The sequence below is a fragment of the Trichoplusia ni genome, chromosome 7 (assembly GCF_003590095.1).
Source record: "Trichoplusia ni isolate ovarian cell line Hi5 chromosome 7, tn1, whole genome shotgun sequence".
Classification (NCBI taxonomy): Eukaryota; Metazoa; Arthropoda; class Insecta; order Lepidoptera; family Noctuidae; genus Trichoplusia; species Trichoplusia ni.
Window position 1 is genome coordinate 5,012,717 of NC_039484.1, and position 20,918 is coordinate 5,033,634.

General features: G+C 34.9%; 1 protein-coding gene across 1 annotated transcript in view; it reads right to left on the reverse strand.

The window, feature by feature from the left end:
• Positions 1-2,613: 2,613 nt before the first annotated feature.
• The window catches only part of LOC113495528 (pikachurin-like), a 160,015-nt gene continuing 141,710 nt past the window's right edge, over positions 2,614-20,918 (reverse strand). The window contains exons 9-18 of the mRNA XM_026874285.1: positions 14,428-14,840; positions 12,352-12,429; positions 8,660-8,805; positions 7,888-8,128; positions 7,554-7,645; positions 7,058-7,435; positions 6,342-6,479; positions 5,813-5,899; positions 5,296-5,399; positions 2,614-4,383 (exon numbers count right to left, since the gene is read on the reverse strand). Coding sequence (XP_026730086.1) covers positions 4,223-4,383; positions 5,296-5,399; positions 5,813-5,899; positions 6,342-6,479; positions 7,058-7,435; positions 7,554-7,645; positions 7,888-8,128; positions 8,660-8,805; positions 12,352-12,429; positions 14,428-14,840 — 1,838 coding nt within the window. The 3' untranslated portion in view covers positions 2,614-4,222. The remainder of the gene's footprint in view (positions 4,384-5,295; positions 5,400-5,812; positions 5,900-6,341; positions 6,480-7,057; positions 7,436-7,553; positions 7,646-7,887; positions 8,129-8,659; positions 8,806-12,351; positions 12,430-14,427; positions 14,841-20,918) is intronic.

A 20,918-nucleotide genomic window follows, 5' to 3' on the forward strand; every position in this document is an offset into this window, starting at 1 on the left:
TGCGAGTCAAGTCAAAGCGTGCGTGAATGAATGAAAGAGACAGAATGATCAAATTTAATTCGAATTATTTCGTTATTCCTTTTGTTGTAATGTTGTTATTTCGTTAACTCATTCTTTACCACTGGTAGTAGCAGTTTATCAGTGGGTTTTTACAGCTGGGATCAGTTTGTAAATGACTCATACGAGAATGATAGTTATGTTTTCCAAATTATAAAAGTCATTATGGAAATAAAAACTACCTGCATTATGTGGGTTCTGGGAGTAAACACTCAAATCTATTTTAATATTTCTATTAATTATTTTTTTTTTTTTTCTCTAGCCCACTGTGTCCCACTGCTGGGCAAAGGCCTCCCCCAAATCCTTCCACGACTCTCTATTCTGAGCCGCATGGAACCAGCCTGCGCGGTAAGCGTTAAGGTCGTCTCGCCACCGCTTCCTAGGTCGCCCACGACGACGCCGTATTATGCCGTTTAATAATTAATTATTAAATTATTTAAATTTTGGTGCATTCTTTTTTTATCCATGCACTTATAGTTTTACGCTGTAATGACTACTGCGGCACTGCGAGTCGTATCACACTTAGTACGGGTTCGATTCCCCAGTTAATTGCTTGCCTAACCTGATTGGCCTTCAAAAAGGCGGTAACATTTGGTTGTTAGTCGAATACCTACGGGGCATTGTCATTACATACACATTGTCAGGGTTGCAAACAAAAACTCACATTTATTTATATTTTTATTGATATAATTTTGTACAAATAACGGCGTATAATACATCGGACAGGTCTCACATACAAAACTAATGCTAGTCAAGCTATGTCACAAGTAGTAACTACATAATAATATGTATCGATAACTTTTTATTCGATTGAACTCACTCGGCTTAATAAAAAAATCGAATGTCGTCATAACTTGAGTAAAACAATTGTCACACGATACAATGATGAAAATAACATGATTAACGATGTATGAAAACATCAAAAAACCTCAAAAATGTTGGTTCTCTTTTTGAAATAAAATTGACGAAAGAGGTTTAATCGCTCTCATTGTCATATATAGCAAAGAGGTTGAATGCTTGGATCAATAAAATTGTCTGTTCAGGTCAATAATATAGTGCTCATTTTAATTTAATTTAACTTTTTAATTGATTTAAAATGATTCTTTATGTAAAAGAACATGTTTTTCATTACAATAGAATTTTTAAATTAAGACGAGTGTAGTTAATCAGAATTAGGTTCATTTACAAAATGTTTTATCAAAAGCCAGTGGTTAGCTAATTTAGACAAGATGGCGACAAGCGCGGGAAATTCGATAAACAAACGTCATATATTTATTATTGCATACATCCTTATATTGTTTCGTTATAAAATTTATTTTTATTAAGATTTTGTATTAAATTATTAACAATTTGTTGGTTCTGATACGAGTACATGATTCCAAAATTTTATTTAAAATGATTTACATTTAATCTGGATAACGATTTTAAATGAAATTGATAACGCGTGTAAATGAAACGGAACAGCGATATTTCGGCAAATGAGAATGTTGTTGAAATAAACGGGAGACCACAATAAAGATATGTATTCATGTAAATAATTTCCACACCCTGTGAAATATTATAATTGACGAAAATTATTGGTGTAAATGAAATCCCAGTTTTGGGCATTTAGGATTTGTGTCGAATCATTTGCTTGTCAATTGTTTAATAGCGATACTTAGTGCACGCTTAGAGTTAGAACCATTGACTTCGATGGCTCAAAAATTCTTCGTTTAATAGGGATGATGTCAATTATTTCTTACAGTGTCCGTCTTGTAGTTTTTTGTATAATAATGAATACGTATTTTTAATTTGACCCGCAAACATAAATTGATTACAGTGAATGAATCTTACGCGTGACGACACGATTGAGTATAAATTTTTAGCATATCATTACAAGCCCCCTCTCCTAAACTTTAACGCAGTTAATCTTTGTCAATTCTAGTTTTTCTGAAAAAGGAAAAAATACGTGTCTCATACTTTTCAATTATCTAACTGAGGGACTAATGAGATTTTTTCTTTTTATACCCAGTCATCATCCCTATTATCATGCAAATAAAGTTGGTCATAATTGGAGGCATTTTCAATTTAGAATCCACGTACATACATTATTTTGACCTAAATTCGTTCAAGATGTTTACAGAATGCTTAAAAAACAATTGACAATTAAACCAACACCTATAGTTTATACATACAAAGCGCGTAACACTACGATAAATATAAATATGTATCGACTATATTATAACTAACGATGCTAGGTATAAGCAAATCAATTCGCAAAACAAAGCTAGACCAACCTAAGGCCCGGGAACTTATAAAGATTCAGTAATGTGAGTTAACTTTGTATGTCGTATGGCCGTATAGTAAATTCAACGTACCTTTTTTGGAAGGATCATTGCGGTTGTGTAAGAGAGACGAAGCATATAGCCGTCCCGCTTAGACAGTTGTAATAGTTTTATTTTTAGCTGAAGGGTTTGGTTGACAGGCATCATGTGAAAAGGAATTCTTAATCTTTTGCTCTCTGCTTTCGAAGGTAAATCTTGAGGACTTAAAGAACTAAATGAAAGTGTTGATATATGTACTTTATAACTGTTTTGTTTAATAAAAAGTGTTTCAAAAAAGGAAGCTTAAATATCTTATATTAGTGTACAATCATTTACTATTGAAAATGTGATGAATGGAATCGTTTGAATCATTGAATTAATAATAAATAAGTGCATGGATCTCAAAAACTGGATATAACCATAAGTTATTAAAAAATTACAGCCTTTAATCCCATATACATACTGCATACATGAGCAACAAAACCAGTTCCCGGGTTCCAATATAAAAAGCTCAATAAACATGATATCATCAAACTCTATTGTACTACTTACAAATGTTCTAAAACGACGTTCATATGAAAATGTTTTCAATATACAAACGCTATGTATGTATACTTATTGATCTAAACAAAGACACAGCCAGAAGGTTTCAAAGTCAATTTCTACCGCAAAGAAACTAGGCAGTTAAACCAATGCAAATATACCTATCATTACTTTCGTTATACATTCTTAAGCCTTTTGGCGTTAAGCAAATATAAACACTTATTTTAGGTGATATTTTAAGCTTTTAAATACACCCTTCAAAACTATTCTGGCCACGTCCCTATGTTAATGTAAATTACACTCACATGGTAACAAATTGTGATTAGCTACGAAACGAAAAAGTTTCTTACAAAATGATACTGCGTGCAAACCACTCGTACGACTAGAATTTTATTTATTTTAACATTACAAATAGTTTTTTTTATATATCTACTAGATAGTAAAGCACTTTGAAAAGTTATTCCATCGTACATGGAAACTGAATTGAAAGAAAGATCGATACTAAAAAAATAACATAGTCCATTTTTTTTATTCGAGTCAGTGATTTAGAATTATTTCAAGTATTTTTTTTACATTTTGCGATATACAAAAGTTGCATAATAAATACTACTATTGCTTCAAGGTAAAACTATAAAAGGTTGTGGTTATATCAGAGTAACTGGTCAAAAATAACTATTTTGGAGTTTGACATTCACAATTGTCAAATTTCCGACTCGAATTCAAAAATAGAGTACACAAGATGACAGATTAAGAAACCCGCAGATCACTTACACTAAATTGACTAGAGTATTCATTTAAAAATTAAAATCAAACCATAAATTGTTCTTACAAGATATCTGTATTGTTTCATATAAAATGTTGAAAAGTTAATTTAATTTCGTATTATCAGTTTATTGCCTCCGACATTTAGGTTACATTGATATGTAGATACGGAGTTATTGGTCGTAATTCCAACGTTATCGAAAGCAACTCCTGAGAAATGAAGAGAAATCTATGAGACACACCTAACACTAACTTAAACCGAATTCGAACACATAACCGTTTTAAATGAACTCAGTACATTCATTTAAATTCATTATGAATTAATGTATTAAATGATTTTTGTACATTCATTTGAATCCGTACTTAATCATTCAATTAAATTCGTTTTATACATCCAGTTTAAATGAATTCATTACATTCATTTAAATCCGTTATAAACGAACACATTATCAACATTAATTCATTCATTTAAAACCGTTATATGTTGGTGTTGAATGTAACAAATTTTTAATTCATTTAAATGGACTTTTTGTTCATTTAAATGAATGGTACATGTTTTATGGTGCGCATCGGCCTACGTTGTTGGTTATGGTGTGGGGGAGCTTGGAGAGGGAGAGGGGGATGTCGAAGTCCCCGCTGAGGGAGATCTGTGACACGCAGCCGACCAGGCCGCTCTTGTACCTGCCTTGAGTGTTCAACTCTATTGAGGGTAGACCACCTGTGGAAGGAAAAGACCAGAGCTATTACGTAAAATAGGTAAATTCAACTTGATAATGATATGACAAATTGTGCAATGGGTTTTAAACTTCTGACTATGTTTACTACAGAGTAAGACATAGATAGAATAAGACGTAGAAACCCTGTATATTTTAAAGGAACGCTTGCTGCGTGCTAACAAACCTCGCTATCGAAGCCATTTTTCTGGACCTCCCTCTTATTTTTTTCGCGAAGAACTCAGTAACGGTTTATCTTCTTCAATTTCAGTTTGACTTTGATGCTAGTGGTAAGTTTTGCTTAGCAGTAAATTAGTCATTTGGTTCACACACAAGACAATCACGTAGGATATTTGTTAAAAGTTGTCCCTAAAAATTTGCGCCTAAGGTCACGTTTCTACTGATGAAGTCACTGGCATAGCTTGTTAATAATATTACCATAGCAATGTGTTGTGTTTTTGTGGATTTTGTTTATTGTAAGGCGTTGCACTCAAAGAATAATCTACTTCAATCTTTGTCGTCGTGTTTGAGGTTCCCAAAACGTTACTGGTTGAAACATTTTTAATTTTTTTATAATAACTATCGTGAGACTGATTCATTATTAAATGATGTAACGGTTTACTCACGCGTATTTATCGGGGTAGCCCGACTAGTTTCGGACCCAACCGGAGTCCTTAATCATGAGCAGACGCGGCGGGCGAGCGAGTCGAACTGTTCGACTCGCGATCCCGCCGCGTCTCCGGTTGGGTCCGAAACTAGTCGGGCTACCCCGATAAATACGCGTGAGTAAACCGTTACATCATTTAATAACATTTTTAATGATTACTTAAAGTTTTCTTCTCATAATGCAGCACCTAAATTTTGTTCCATATCACAAACACCTTACATTTATTAGTGGATTATATAAAGTACCTTACCTATATACAGGCCGTTTTCAGTATTCAGCTGTTTGAGCTTCCCGGGCGACACCTTGCCGACCGAGCCCAAACCATCCACCTCCAACACACCGGCTTGTCTATTCCTGATAACATGGAAAGTTTTTATTTATTTATTTAATTCCAACTTAAAACTATCTTTACAGGTTAGTATCACCTAAGTTGCAATTTAAACGACGGTGCAGTTTTTTAAGGTGGATGCGTTGATACTCTGAAGGGCCATGCCTCCTGCACAGGTAATAATTTACCTAGCTACATACAGACCTTCTTGTCTTTATGTATTTTTTTTTGCATTTGTGCCAAAAATTCACTTCTTACTTTTACATTACTGTCAATAAATTTGGATTTTGTTTGGACTGTTACCTTATCAATTTTGTCTATTCTCGTACCAATTTCATTGACTTTGTGCAATATTTTAGAACAATTGTAGGTGTCTCCAGTCTATAGATTATTCGTTTTTTTCTTATTAAGTACTTTATTTTAGTTCAGTTTGACTCACCTCGTCGCCCGCGCCCTGTGCCACAGCCCATCATCGACTTTCGTGTGGTTTGCGATGATCACTACCTCACCGCTTCCTAAGTCGTATCTGTAATACAATACTCATTATTTTTATCTAGTTTTCAAATATCGTAAACTGATTAGAATTTTGGTCACAATGAAACTTTAAGGTATTCTTTTAGAATAATCGACATACGAATAAGAAATTCACTTTCATTTAATAATCGTCAGTCTCTCTTATGCATAAAAGTAATATTGATAAATAAGCACAGTTCATGTCTCAATGTCAGTTGTGCTAATTGATGCCGATATTTCAATCGCCAGATAACTTTTATCTGACAAATATGTTTGACGTTTTGACTGCTTTTGTATTTAAAATATGACAAACGGCCATATTTTCTCCTCAGGTAGAATTTTACTGATGATTGAAAAATCGGCTCTTAATTATGTAGTACGTAAAAGAGTACAAGAGTTATGTCAAGAGAAAATAGGACCAAAATATCTAAATAAGCCATGTAATGCAATCATACCGGAACACGAGCACGCCGGCCTCGACGGCGAGCGCGAGGTAGTCGGGCGGGGAGCGCGCGCCGCCAGACCACAGCAGCAGCCCGCCGCCTGCGCTCGCGCGGAAACGGACGTTGATGTCCAGGGACTCGCTCACCAGCCTGGCGGGGGGAGGGAGCATGGCGTCAGATAAGTAGGGGTTTGTGTCATGAGATGCAGGTTCAATAATAACACAATTAGTTATATCACTTTTTCCAAGTCCCTTTAACCAAAATTCCACTGGTAAATGGTGTAGGAAAACGTCATGAGGAAACTAGATTTAAGCGATCTTTTCTTTATATAATATTATACTTTAGCTCGAATGAAAATAGTCTCTAATACTTTATTTCGTACATAAATACCGTCAAAAGAAAACTTGTCATTGATATGTAGAAGAGATATTATCACAGGGGGCAGTAAAGAGCCTTGTAGAACGCCAGCATTAAATACCAAGAAAACGATTAAGCTTAAATACATCGGATACAGCATTTAATAATGGACAAAAAGATAGCTATCCATAGGCTAAATGTTCTAGGTAATCCATATATCCATAAGGAAATTAGTAGACTGCGGTGTCGAACTCGATCAAATGCCTTATCAAAGTCAAAACCTTCAATCCTTCAAATTTGTGAGACTATCCCGAGCAATCCCGGCAAAGAATAGTTAAGAAACAACACAAAAGCTAAAATAAATAACTCACCTTTTCATAGTATCTTCATCGTCAATATGTATGAAGCTATCCTTGCCTGAGAAGCTGGGGTACGTGTTCATATCTCCCCAATTCACTTCATTCTCACTTAGATACTTCACTTGCATATACGTCTGACCATCATAAGGCGGGTCTGTCGCCACCTCGTTGTTCCTTTCCAAGTCTTCCAGCATGTATTGATGCTTTTTACTTATGAAGTACTTCTTCTTCTTGTACTTGTCTATGTGTGTGTGCTTCTTGTATTTACTTTTGTGGTATTTCTGTTTGAATCCCTTTTTCGCTACTATTGAGTGGTGTGCGTCGTTCTCTGATATGTTCTGTGGGTATTCGGGGATGGGCTCGAGGATTTCTTTGCATTGATTCTTGTCACTGAAAATAGAAGCAGAATTTAATGAGATTTTATTCTTGAGCACTATACAGCATAGTTTGCGTAGCCATTTGTTAAAACTATGTAGAATTTCATTGGTCATAGTAATATGGTACTTACGTGCAATTATTTCCAGGATTGTCACAGTTGTCGACATTAAGACCTCCTAGTGCCGCCGCTACTACGGACAGTTCTTCGTCGTTTATGATTAACTGAAAAAATAGAAATAAAAATGATTATTACAATGCGGTATGACACCTAATAGTGCATCTTTTGATGGCTCAGATAGCACCATCAAAATTTCTAGAATTTTCCAAATAATGGGCATCTAGACCTAAGCTGTTACACACATATATTAAAATATGTTATCTCGTTGGCAAATATATGAAACTTTGCTTAAAAATAATATTAATAATACTAATATATATATGTTAAAAAAATCAAATGAAGTTACCTGTGAAACACATCCATTAAAAGACGTAGCCAACGCTAATCTAGCTGGTAATGGATGTGGGGCTCCGCCTAGCAACAGCGGGGACCGAAGCGACAGTCGCCTCCGCGGCCCCCGGGAGGACACCACGCGGGCCGCGCCGCTGCCGCCGGAGCCCGCGCCGCGGACGCGGAGCGTGGCGCGGCGTCCGGCGCGGGACACCGACACCCACTGCCATTTGTTGGGCTCGATGCGGTGGGCTGATCTGCAGGTGCAGATGGGTATTTAGATGAGATAAGTGATGAAGAAGATCATTTTGAAAAGCTGTTTGTTGAATCTAGATCAAGAGGATATTGAATAGCAGTTTATAATGGCAAATGTTTAGTTAAGGTTGTTAAAATTGAAGTGATTACGAATGTTATTGATTTATCAAGTGATAATACTTTGGGATAATGGATATTTACATAAATCTCGATCAAGAGGAATTACATTGAATAGCAGTTTATAATGGCGAATAAATGTTTAGCTAAAGTTGTTAAAATTGAAGTGACTAAAACAAAGATATCTATCTAGATATATATATATATCTCCCTCTATCTAGATCATTTAAAAAAAGGAAGGTAATAAAACACAAAATATAAATAGGGATTTTAGTGGAAAAGCTAGACCACCAACCAAATAACTAACATCAATGAGTACTTTCGAATTATGGATAAATCAACAAACCATCGCGTTTTGATAAAACCTTAAGAAAGACACAGAGACAAAGACACAAGAAACAAACATGATGCAGTACCTGACAAGAGCGATCCCAGCTCCAAGATCGAAGGCGAACTCGACGTAATAATCCCGAAGATGTAAGGAGAAAAAATCTCCATCGCCGTCTGGTCGCTCAGAGCTGTAGAGAACTAGGCCATCACCACTACTCGGCTTTAATTTTATCTGGAATAGAACAATAGAATAGAAGATTAAAGGGTCCTAAGTCTTGGTAGGAACGTTTTCTTAATAATTGAAGTGATCGAGATATAGGAATTGTCAGAATTTAGTTTCTAAAAACAAGCACGTAAATTAGAAACGACCCAAACTGGTCATGCAATCCCGATAAACACGCGTGAGTAATCTGTTGCATCATTAAATAACGATTTATTCTCACGATATAAGTATCAAAATAATTGATAGATAATATTAAGAAATTAAACTCCGACAAAAATTAAAGCATCAGAATCGATGCCCATCTACACGAACACACCTAGCGGTCAAATTGATAACATACGTATAGAGCTCATGATCTTGATTTTATGAAAAATACAAACTCTGTTTCTAATAAATAATAACCGCATGTCAAAAACAAAAGCGGTCAATCTTTCAACACTATCCTCTTTTTCCGTCGAGGTTTAATAATATCAGTATAAATTACAAGTTTTACAAAGCACAAATACTAGGGACGCAATCGATACATGAAAGTCTTGAAACCAATGCAAAGGTTTAAGTTTCAAACTCAATTGCTCATTGCTAAATAATTAATGAACAAATAAATTTGAGCTCGCTGCATAGTATCAAATATTCTCTCAAAGTTTCTTGAAAACTTCTGCGAAATTCAAAAGGTTTAAAACTAAATGGAAATAGTTTTATTTGTCAATATTCAGTTTAAATTTTAATTGAGAAAGTTCTATTGAGTTTCGTTTCTGTTAATTAGTAACGTTCGAAATGTACGCTTTTGAAAATTGAATGCAATTTTGTTATTTAGCTATATCTTTAAGTAGTACTATAGAAGAATCGAATATATTTCTGAATAAAACTGGAAATTCAATTCGGACTGAGGCTTCTGTACAAAAAATAAAAGCAGAAAAATAAAAGCATTGGTCACCTTGGTAACATTGGTAGTTTATGATTAAAGACTCCGGTTGGGTCCGAAACAAGTCAGGCAAACCCGATAAATAAGCATGATTTAACAATTATACAATAAGTACTTCCTAAACATCCCCCACCTTTTAATTCGAAATACGAATGTGTAACCGTTAAAATTAAAACGTTGCTAGTTCTAAAATTGTTATGAAATGTTGCCAGTGCAAGGAGCAGTTCGCGATTAATTCCCGTCACCATTAAGAAAGATGTCGTTAATTATCATTAGATGCTTCGCTTGAACTCTTCAAATTAGGAGTTATGTGCGAGAAGCTGTGTAATTACTTGTAATAATTGTATTTTTGAGGAAGAGTTTTTGAGATGAAAGTTATTTTTTTACGGCAAGGAGAATGGAACTGGAATACAGCGTAACTGTAAAATACACGGTGTTATTGTTTAAAATAATTGCTGACTGAACTGAAGTGGTTTTTATTAATAATGTACTAACACTTACGTAAGCAATATGTTCTTGCCCGGTTGCGTAATATCTTTGCCGATAATGCCTGTCAAGTTTAACACTCGTCCTCATACATATCACCGACTTTTTGTATACAGATTTTTTGTATACTTTCTTGCCTACAAAATAACATTATACAAAACCATACTCATACCCGTTCATCACCAGTTTCAAAGGCGATCAATGAACTATAGAACGCTTAAATCACTACCAACATATATCTTCAAAGTTTGAATGGGGTTCATTCCAATAGCTCACTCCTTCCGTCGGAACCTATTTGTCTGTCTCCTGCCGTTATATAATTTATCTAAGATGGTTCGAGGCAAAGCCGTACGTGCCAACTGTGAGATCGAAGCTAAAATACTGCTCTGCTTTGATGATGTTCAGATTCGATGTAGGTATGTAGTCGTGTTTTGATTTTGAATTATGGAATATTCTGAGGAACATATCTGCTGAGAAATTTTGGACAATCTAAACAGTTTTTGTTTGTATAAATTGAGAAATAAGTCAAAGACTGTTAGAAAGTAAAACGCTAATGCTAGACGACGATTTAAAACATCCTGGCAAGACAGTAGAAGAAAAAATATAAGCATTGATCAATATGTTGTAACGAGATTCAATAATATAATAGGTAAGTATGTTGTAGATTTCTTTCACTTCATCACGTTGGGTTTTGCTTCCAGTCTCAGTGAATACGTAAATATAGAATCGATCCTTAAATACTTGTCCTGAGTCTGGGTGTCTTTGTGCATGTGACTTGAATGTTTGTGAAACCCCCGGGAAACAAGGATTAAATCAATTGAAGTGAGAGTCGTGTTTAAATAAAAATCATACACAGAAGTGTAAAGCCACCACAATTGTGGAATGCAATAAAACTATCAAGCACCCATATTGACTTTAAAACTGGAGCACTAGCAAAACATAGCAAACGATTGGTCGTCAAACTGTCTCCTATTGATTGAAGATAACCCGGTTTGCTATTCCAAGAATTGTGTACCCATTCGAGCGGGCATTAGAATTGCTCGGAATTTGTTCCAATGTTTCGATAAAATGAGAATGTTTGGGAAATGTTATTTGTTATTTAATTGGATTTTTCCTTTCTTAAGTACGTATAATAGAATCTTATAAATGTTTTTGTGCTTCTGGACAGGGAAATTGGTTTGTAAATACTTATTTTCTTATATTGTGTTTGAAGGAAAATTTATGTCAAACTTAATATCTTTAAGGAAAATCTTTGCTCAAAATCATAATACGTCCACAATATATGGTGAAATCGGAAATCAGCAACAAATAAATCTTGGCGCAATTTATAAATGACATGGTATTCAAGAATAAAAAAGTCCGTTTATCAGATGTCTAGTCTGGTACTCATTATACAAGCTTAGCTTAGTTTGACACTAGATGGCGTTGTACAAAGGTAGTGGAATAAAAATAATACCCAATAAATCAAACCAGAAAGTTCATAAACTCCCCAAAACTGACGACGACGGGTACACTGGGTCCTAAACAAGCCATACATACAAAATGCCTCTCAAATACCTCATTCTACCTCTAAAAACCCATTAAAACACAACATAAACAGGTCGTACAGGCAATTCGCGGCACCTGAGCCAATTAATTTATGGCGCAACTTTCTAAGTGTCTGTAAGCGTTAGTCTAAATTATATTTGCCTCGGAGTTGCCTGAAAGCTTTTAAAAAATGCGTGAAGTTTGTTTAGAAATTCGTGGTACGTTTTGATTTTCTGATGATGCTGTTTATAGGTAAATGGACTTTATTTTTGTTGTTTACTGTCCATTTTAGTTTGAAACGATAGGAGGTTAAATATGAATTGGTGATTTCGTACTAATATGATGAATTATTTGTTTCTCGGTCAAATAACTGTTCTCTCCGAGCGCGATTGATTCTTCTTTTAAGGCAACAAAATATAATTCTGTAAAAACAGCGTGCAGCTAGAGGATTTCTTTTAAGAAAACAAATCAAGAAGACAGACTAAAAAGCTGTGAAAAATAGACGAATCTGGACAATTCAATGCACTATATATTGATTGATTAACAGCTAACATTTGAATGATCTTTTCGTCAATTATTTTCTAAAGTAACAACTCACTTAACTTATTTCAAGAACCTACCTGTATATCAAGCCAGGATTCCGCGGCGCTCCCAAGCCCCGGCAGACGTAGATAGGACGAGCCATTGAAGCGAGGCACCTGAAAAATTACAAGTTCCTATAAATATGGATGTCTGTAGAGTGTAAGTGATGGATGGGATATTGTTTTGTGGTTTAGATGTGCTTGAGAAAGAGCTGAAGGTCTGTTTAGACTTAGTTGAATGTTCGAGTTAAAACGCAGTATGATTTGTGCTGTATTTAATTATTAATGCTGTTTTGTGGTAACAATAGTCGATGTGCTTTTTTCATTTTTGAATCAGCTGTCAATTTGTCCCAAAAAAATGTCATAAAGGTTGGCTCAGTATTTTTTATTTGTTGTGGGTTGTATGTTTTTATTGTTTAAACCATAGTATGTATCTGCATCTCTTTCTCGTTTTTTACCTTCAATTACCGCTAGAAAGGTACACGAAACTTACTTATTTTTTAAATAGTATGAAAAACCCGGCGTTCAAGAACAAACAAAAACTTTCAGAAAAATAAAGAGCAGCTGAAATTATTCAAAACGATGACTCATTAAAAACCCAAGCCTCCTTAAGTACAGTAAAACTATCACTTTTCAACAAGTATTCAAACACTAACAAACTACAACTAACTGTAAGAAACATTTTTCAAAGAAAGTTCTAGAAAAAAATACTAAAGACTTGCTCCCGGCTCATTTGATTTATGAAAGAAGTAAAATAAACGGAAAGGAACTCGTTGTTCTGAGCACGTTTCTAAAGTGGAAAAATAATGGTACTGTTTCAAACTGTTGGCAATGAAAAGTAAATAAGGGTTATCACCGGGCAACCATCACGTCTTTAAGTAATATTATTAAGGTTGTCAAATGGTGAAATAGAAATACATGGCGGAAGACCCCATGGTCATTAAATTTTCCAAGAAATCTATGATTGATGGGTTTGTCATCCATTTGGCATAACTCAGTAGTTTTTTACTAATTTAATAATGCTACTATCCTATTAATATTGTAAGTGCTATTTTTGAGAATATATGAGCGTTTGTTAATCTTTCATGTGAAAACTACTAAACAGATTTTGATGAAATTTGGAACAGTGGTAGATCAAAGCCTCGAATAAGACTTTAATTCGACGTGAACACAGGATTTTCCTTTAATGTGACATGTGGGCGAAAAAGAAAAAAAATCAGATCTTTTTATTCTTCATTTGGACTCTCTCTCTCGAACGAGGCGATACTGAGGTTCAACTAGAACGCTTTTCTAATGCCTATTTATCAAAAAAGGCGAGCGGTGGGTGCGATTGGTAATAATGCTGATAAAACTACGAGACTAGTGTTGGGAAAAATACTTAAATTAGATGTTTTTTTTTCCTACATGGAATAACTAAATATCTGTACCTATCAATCATCGGGGTGACTTCATCTACTCAGAAAAAAACCCGTAAATAAAAAGATAAAAAAAACTTCTCAACACATCTTCTAGTTACTACTATCACAGTATTTTCTGATATGGCATTCAGTAGGTATTAAACGTGTGTGTGTGTTACATCGGCGTTTGACAACCCTAATCCCCTAAACGTAATCGATATTTATCTACTATCGATGTCAAAACGTTTGTTGTTTGTTCATTTGTTTTTAAAATACTTTAAATGTAGACGTTCTCATGTTTATTTTTCTTCGTAAGACTTTACTTGAAACATTGTGACTGAAATTGAATTTGTATTGGAACCAGCGTGCAATTTCTATGATATTGAAACTTAAACGAATTTTGAATTGAAAAAAGTATAAAGAGTACATTCAATTCATAGTGTTGTATTACTAGAAAAATTGTTTTGAGTTTTTTTTTAAAGGAAAGTTTTATTGTAATGGGTCTTGATATAGTTATTTGGCTTCAATGAGGTGATTCGAAATGAACTGATAATGTTACGTTTACTTTTAATTTGCGATAACATAAGTATGTGTTTCTGGAATGTGTTTTTTTCCTAAGATAAAATTACTATTTGATACACCTCAAAACAATGCATATTTTTTATAATTACTTCAAACTCCAATCAGATGCAAAGCAATTCATCAACATCGTTCTTACCTTTAAATCCAGGGTGATCTCACACTTCACGCCAGCGTATCCCAAGGGACAGAGGCACACATTAGCTACACATCCTCCTCCATGCTGACACTCACAAGACTCCTCCTTACTACCATCATCCTTCAAATCATTCCCAACATCAATCAAATCGCGACTCTTATCAATGAGCAAACGTTTCTTAACATCGTTGTAAGTGAAACTTTTGTACGGATCGACGGAATTATCCATTTTGTTATTGTCATGTGTTTTGACTCTCTTTGCGTCTCTCATTACTAGGTCGTTGTCTTCGAAGTGTACTATGTCGTTTATGTCATATACTGCGTGTGTTTCTACGTCGTTTGAGTGTTGGGTTGCTTCGCTGGTTGTCGCGTCGATTTGAGGTCTCCACGGAGCGAGGGTTGGCGCGCATTCGGCTGTCGACAAAATTAGAGGTTCAGTTTTTAGAACACATTTTTCGATAGAAAGCAATGGATTTGATGGGGTTCTTTTTTTTCTGCCTAGCTTTTTATTATGTTCGGTTAGCATCGAATCTCAATTGAAGCAGCTAAGTTCTAGGGTTTTACAGGAAGTGACTGCCTGTGTGATAGATATGGAAAAAAAAATTCAGTAGTAGAAAACCATCTTGCATTAATGAGACAGTTAATACCTACTGTAACATACTCCTAATTATACAACACTTCTTTAAATTAATAATTATGAGTAACTGAACAAATTTCGAGAAAACGTTAATGATATAAAGGTAATCATTACTCTTAAAACAAGATTTCAAGATTTGCATATAAATAAAGGTAAATACGATCAAAGAGCATAAATTCAGTATACGGAACTAAAACGAAGGGACTGATACATAATACAAGAATCGAAACAGACGAAATGCCATTATAGGAGGGAACGTGACTAATCATTACGTATTCAATACGCGACGAAATGGAATTTCATTACTCCAATGTGCCTCGTATTAGTGATAGTAATAAAATACTGACGGATTGTATTTGTATGTATGCAAATTAGTAATTAGAAAATACTTCCTATGGTGGATATACATTAGAGCATTTTCTAGAACTTTTCTTTGTTCATGCTTTTGATGAGCGCTCAGTTCTGAAAAATCCACACAATGAGTGCGCATATCGCCAGACAGACTGTCAATGAACAGTGCCGTATTATCCATAAGGCACTTTAGGCCAGTGCCTAGGAGCCCACTATGACCGCACTCCCGAATGAAAATAATTTGGAGCAAGGAATAATTTCACGCAACCACTCCTTTGTTGCCCCGAGGCCTCTGGGCCCCTAGTGCCGGATGGCACTGAAACTTTAATGCTTTTCTAGTCTAAGGACGAGTATTAACTATGGAGTTTTAAATGAACATGAGGGACCTAAGACAAGAAAACCTTGAAGTTGCATTAACACTACAGACTAGACTAACTAACAGAAGTAGTCATTCACTGTAAGTAAGACTGTCCTCTTTGAAATAATGTAGCAGTTATATGAAAAGTTACTCTTACCTGTAGCAGTGGCTCTTGCCAAAAGGAGGTTAAGTATAAGTCTATAAAATGAATGATAAATACTGAAAACTGTATCAAGTATAACCATTATTTTCTCCACAGCTGGAGCACTTAGGAAACCGAGCCAATTGTAACTAATCTTCAAAAAATACTAGTTATTAGCATAGTTAAATATTAAAATGCTTGTTTAATGATCTTTTAATTTCGGATGTCAATCCCATAATAACTGTTTAAGATATGTCAGTATTTTCTTGATACCTAAACCAGAACACTTAAATAGCCTGATTCCTTTATGTATAAAACTTTAAAAGTTTCCCCTCAACAGTATGTACGGCATGGCGTGTCCCGTAACTCGAAAGAAATCTCATTTATCACTTCTGCACTTAATCTTGTGGGATCGTGTCTGCTGTCGATCGGTGAGAAACAAATGTTGCTTGCCTGATGCGTTTTTTTAGAGATTCGGTTTAACCAAGAAGTTTTACTACATTGGAGTCTTGCAAGGTTGAGATCTTCTAGTTTTGGATTTGGTCTGTTTTGTGTTAGACAGTTGTTATAAGTTCCAAATTAATCTTATTTTTTACGAGACTATCTGTCAGATGTTAGGACAATGTGAGAAGTTACACGATTCCATTATAACCAATTTCCATTTTACATATTCCTTGTTTTGCTAGAATACTATAAAATCATATAGGTATAGAAATAGGTATATATAACAAATACAATTAGGCATACCAAGATAGTGAATAAGGTTATGGAAAGCTATTGAATAATATCCACCAGTTGATTATTATTTTTAAACCTTACTTGAAAACTTTAATAAATATGTAATATATACTTAACTTATGTGGAAAAAATGATGAATATTTCAACATCATCATGGTGAAAATAAAAACTATCACAAACTACTTAGTGATCCTCAAGCCATAATGCTGTAAAGTTCAAAAATCGCCCGCATGTGAGGTTACCCGATCTTTTGAACTAAGTTTTAACTACTTAACGAAGGCGAAGTTGCGAACAAGTTACTTCAACATAATTTCCTGAGAATTAATCTCCAGACTTCATTATAGCGAGGAACTGACACTTGGTACTCCAAAAAGATTTTTAAGAATAAACTTTTTCTTCGAACTTTCTCCACAGTTTATTGAAAGCGTAATTCATTAATGTGAGGAAAATACTTTCAGAAGTGAGACCCAATCCTTAAAAGAAACACTTACATATAGATAATTAAGGAAAAATAGGTATTGTAAAAATGTTGAATATAGAAATGGAAAGTTTATTACAACGCACACGCGATAATACAAAGCCAATACAGATGTGAATGGAGGCAATCTGTCGGCAAATTACAAATAAAGTGAGTTTTTACCCTTTGTCCAACGTAAGGTAAGCCTTTTCCCTATTGTACCTTTCGTATACGCCAATCTACCCCAAATCTTTCCGGTAATCTTCACTACATCAATGACCCTGCGGTATATTCTACCTTTTTCAATGCACACCATATTATACATGCCTTGACCTATTTCTGACAGAGGGTCTCGTAAATAAGAAATTGTTTGAGACAACTTTGAAGCGAGGGAAAAGAATGTCTTTATGGATAGATTGGGGTGAAAAATGTGCCTCATTTTTTTGTTACTTGAATGTTTTTTGGTATTGATCTTTTGGTTCAGTTACTAACGGTACTCTTTGGGATAAGGAAGAGCTTAAGATAATGACGATAATCTGTTTGACTCAATGATATAAGTGGGAACTTTTCAACATAGACTGCAGAAATTGCCGAGTGCTGTGAAGGTCACAATGCCTTGATACAGTTCGCGACGAGTTCGATATTCGCGTAGAACAAGATTTTGTTTCATTTGCTATTGTTTGTTCTAAGCCATGTAACTCGTGTTGATTAATTGCAGGTCTTAGCGCTTGTAAATGGAATGATGAGAATTGAAATGCTTAGCGAGTGAAACTTCTTTTAAGTTGATTTTGCTGTCAAATAATTATGAACTGGAATCCGTAAGTCGCACTGGAACTGGAGTTAGGTGGATTTTAGTTCAAGATTAAATACTACGGCGAACCGCAGACAGCAACCTTTTTTTTGTGATTGTGAGTGTCAGTGTTTTTTTAAGAAGAACCACAGGAACGAGTCTTTCATATTTTGCAAGTACTTGTACATAAGATTACACCTATAAAACCTAGCATATTTTTTCATAATAATCATCGGAGTCTTATACTCTATTTTCACTTAAACAATAAGCGAATATCTTAATAGTAGTCCTCCAGCGAATTTTGATCTTGAGCCCTGAGCTTAACATATCAGTCACAGAAGACAGATGTACGTGGGCTTTGCCACTATGATGAAGTGGGCGTATTTAGAACTACCCACGCCGCCCACAAAGAGGTTCTCTTAAAATGGTTATTTTCATAAGCCCTTCATGAATATGACTCGAAGTATACACATTCACCTATTTAAATTGCTGCGAAGTTTACATTATCTTGTGCTAAATTTAAATTCAGGTTCAGATTTTGGATATATTGAAGGCAAAGTTAGTTACTAAAAGATAAAATTAGCTACATCAGAAGGATAGCTCGTAACATAAAAATAAATATAACGATTGGTATAAGTAACAAGCCCAAACGATCCAAAGTAAAAGAAGATATAAATAAAGTACTAAATCACTCAATTTATTTAGATAAGTATCAATATATAAATTATTTTGTATCAGAAACGCTTCGATACGAAGCCATCAAATATTTCAGTAGGCTCGTTGACTGAGAAAAATCAAGTGCCTTATTGCGAGTAAAATGAAAGGGAAAATTTGATGCTCCATCGAAAGTTGGATCAAGAACCTTACCTTAATACGAAAATTATAACCGGATCGGTTTATGCCTATTTTTATGCCTCGATATACGATTTCTTTGGACGGTTGAGTGCACACGATTTGTTCGATACTGACTCAAAACTGTACGGAAATAAATAAAGCGCATGGGATTTTCATTCATGTGTTATATGATGATAACGTTATATCCTTCTTGATGGTGGTACTTGTTAAGAGATTGAAGGAGTATGGAAATATTTATAAGCAGCAATGGGATATTGTGATCTCTAGCGGAACTGGAAATATAAATGCACATAACTTCTACATTAAACATTGGAGAAAAAGTAGCAAAGAAAAATAGCTGTCAAAATCATAAAATACTTAACAAGACGAATTTATGTACTCGGATAGTGAAGGCTAACTTTTATGAATTTCATAAAGCCAATACTAAACGTATCTGTAACACGTGCATGAAAATAGAAAACTATTCGATCACAGTTAAAAATATCGAAATGTAAACCGATATCAGGAGTGCGAAGCAATCGCCCTACGACTCAGTCTCCACAACAAATCCTCGCAATTCGCCAAATTCTATCTTCAAATCGTTGGCTCACATCACAATACATTTCGTTCACGAACATGGCTGCCAGCATTCTGTTTGTCGTGTCAAATGGAACGTTTTAAATCCAAACGGCGGCCCAAACGCTCCCAGATTTACTCGAAAATTGTTTAAACGGGCCAATACGCTTAAATGGAGGAAACAAGATGCATTGAAATAGGGACACGGTGTTATGTTTATTCATTGCTGTTTCGAATTCAATATCGGAGTGATTTGAATTTGTTGACGAAATATTGTTTGACAGTTCTAGTGGAACTATTCATGGTCTTGGAGATTACATGCCTATGTTAATTTGGGCTTGTGATTGTTATTGAAAACATCTCATTATACTACCTTCGCTACCTGGAACTGCTTTAGTTATTGTAGCTTCAAAAATTAAATAAGAGGAGAACTTAATTTATTGATTAAAAACTTCTGCAAATCGCAATTATCCTCGTAATATTCATTTTCCACATCGTAATTTATTTTTCGTTTTGAATAACAGTTGTTAATTTACACCAAACTGAGTGACTAGGAAGATAAACTAGCCGAGAAAATTACGGGCCAGCGTAGCTATTCCATATTTCAAAATTCTCTTATCAAATAATCCCAGCGTTTCGTCCGCCGAACGGAATGTTATCTTTCCATTCATAACATAAACACCCTTTAAAGAACATTCCCGAAAATATGGGGTCAGGAAGCGTCGACGCCATAGAAATCTAAATAACAAGGTAATAGAAGTGCCAACGCCGCGTGACCTTGTCGCCACACTGGTGTCCTGGACGACACCAGCGCGCGAACTTACGCTCAGTCGCTCGCGGAACGTCGTCACAGCAAGAACCACTAAAAATGGTGTTTTGCGGGGTTTCTCAGGCTGGAAATTCATCTGCATCGTGTAATAACATAAATAAATAGATAACATTTTATCGGTAAGTGAATTATTGCAGTAATATTGATGTTATTGCAAAATTAAATTTCAAAACATAACCTTCATTTTAAACCATATTTATATCGCACCATCCTGCAACAATTGCATTCTTTACTAATCATTGCCTCTGCAGTAAGAAACTTACAGAAATGCACCGTTGTAAAAAGAGAAATGTATAACGAAAAATAATATTTATCAATGCGATCGTATTTGTAGTGGTACGGCCGCACAAAACTGTCGGAAATAGTGATGTGGTTAAGTGCGGACAAATTATCCAAAATGAACATTGTATACGAAAAGTAACAATTTTAATAGTCGTTTGTTTTTGTGAACATATTATTGAATATATTTTTATTTCAGATTCCCACAGGATTGAAATAAATACAAAAGACAAGTGGATGTCTACCACGGGTAAACGAAATTGGTACCCTACAACTTAGGCCGAATATACACTATGAAATTAGTTGCATGCTTGATAACTTGCCGCCCGCCGCCGCCCGCGCCCCTCTCCATTTTTACGGCTCGGACCGCGCTCGCAACTGAATGTTTCAAAAAGTACGCCTTGCGTTATAGCATAGCATTGAATAAAAATTGCAATTTAAATTTATCCAAATCTCATAAATACCTATTTTTCTATTATGAACGTTTACTAGTCATTGGAT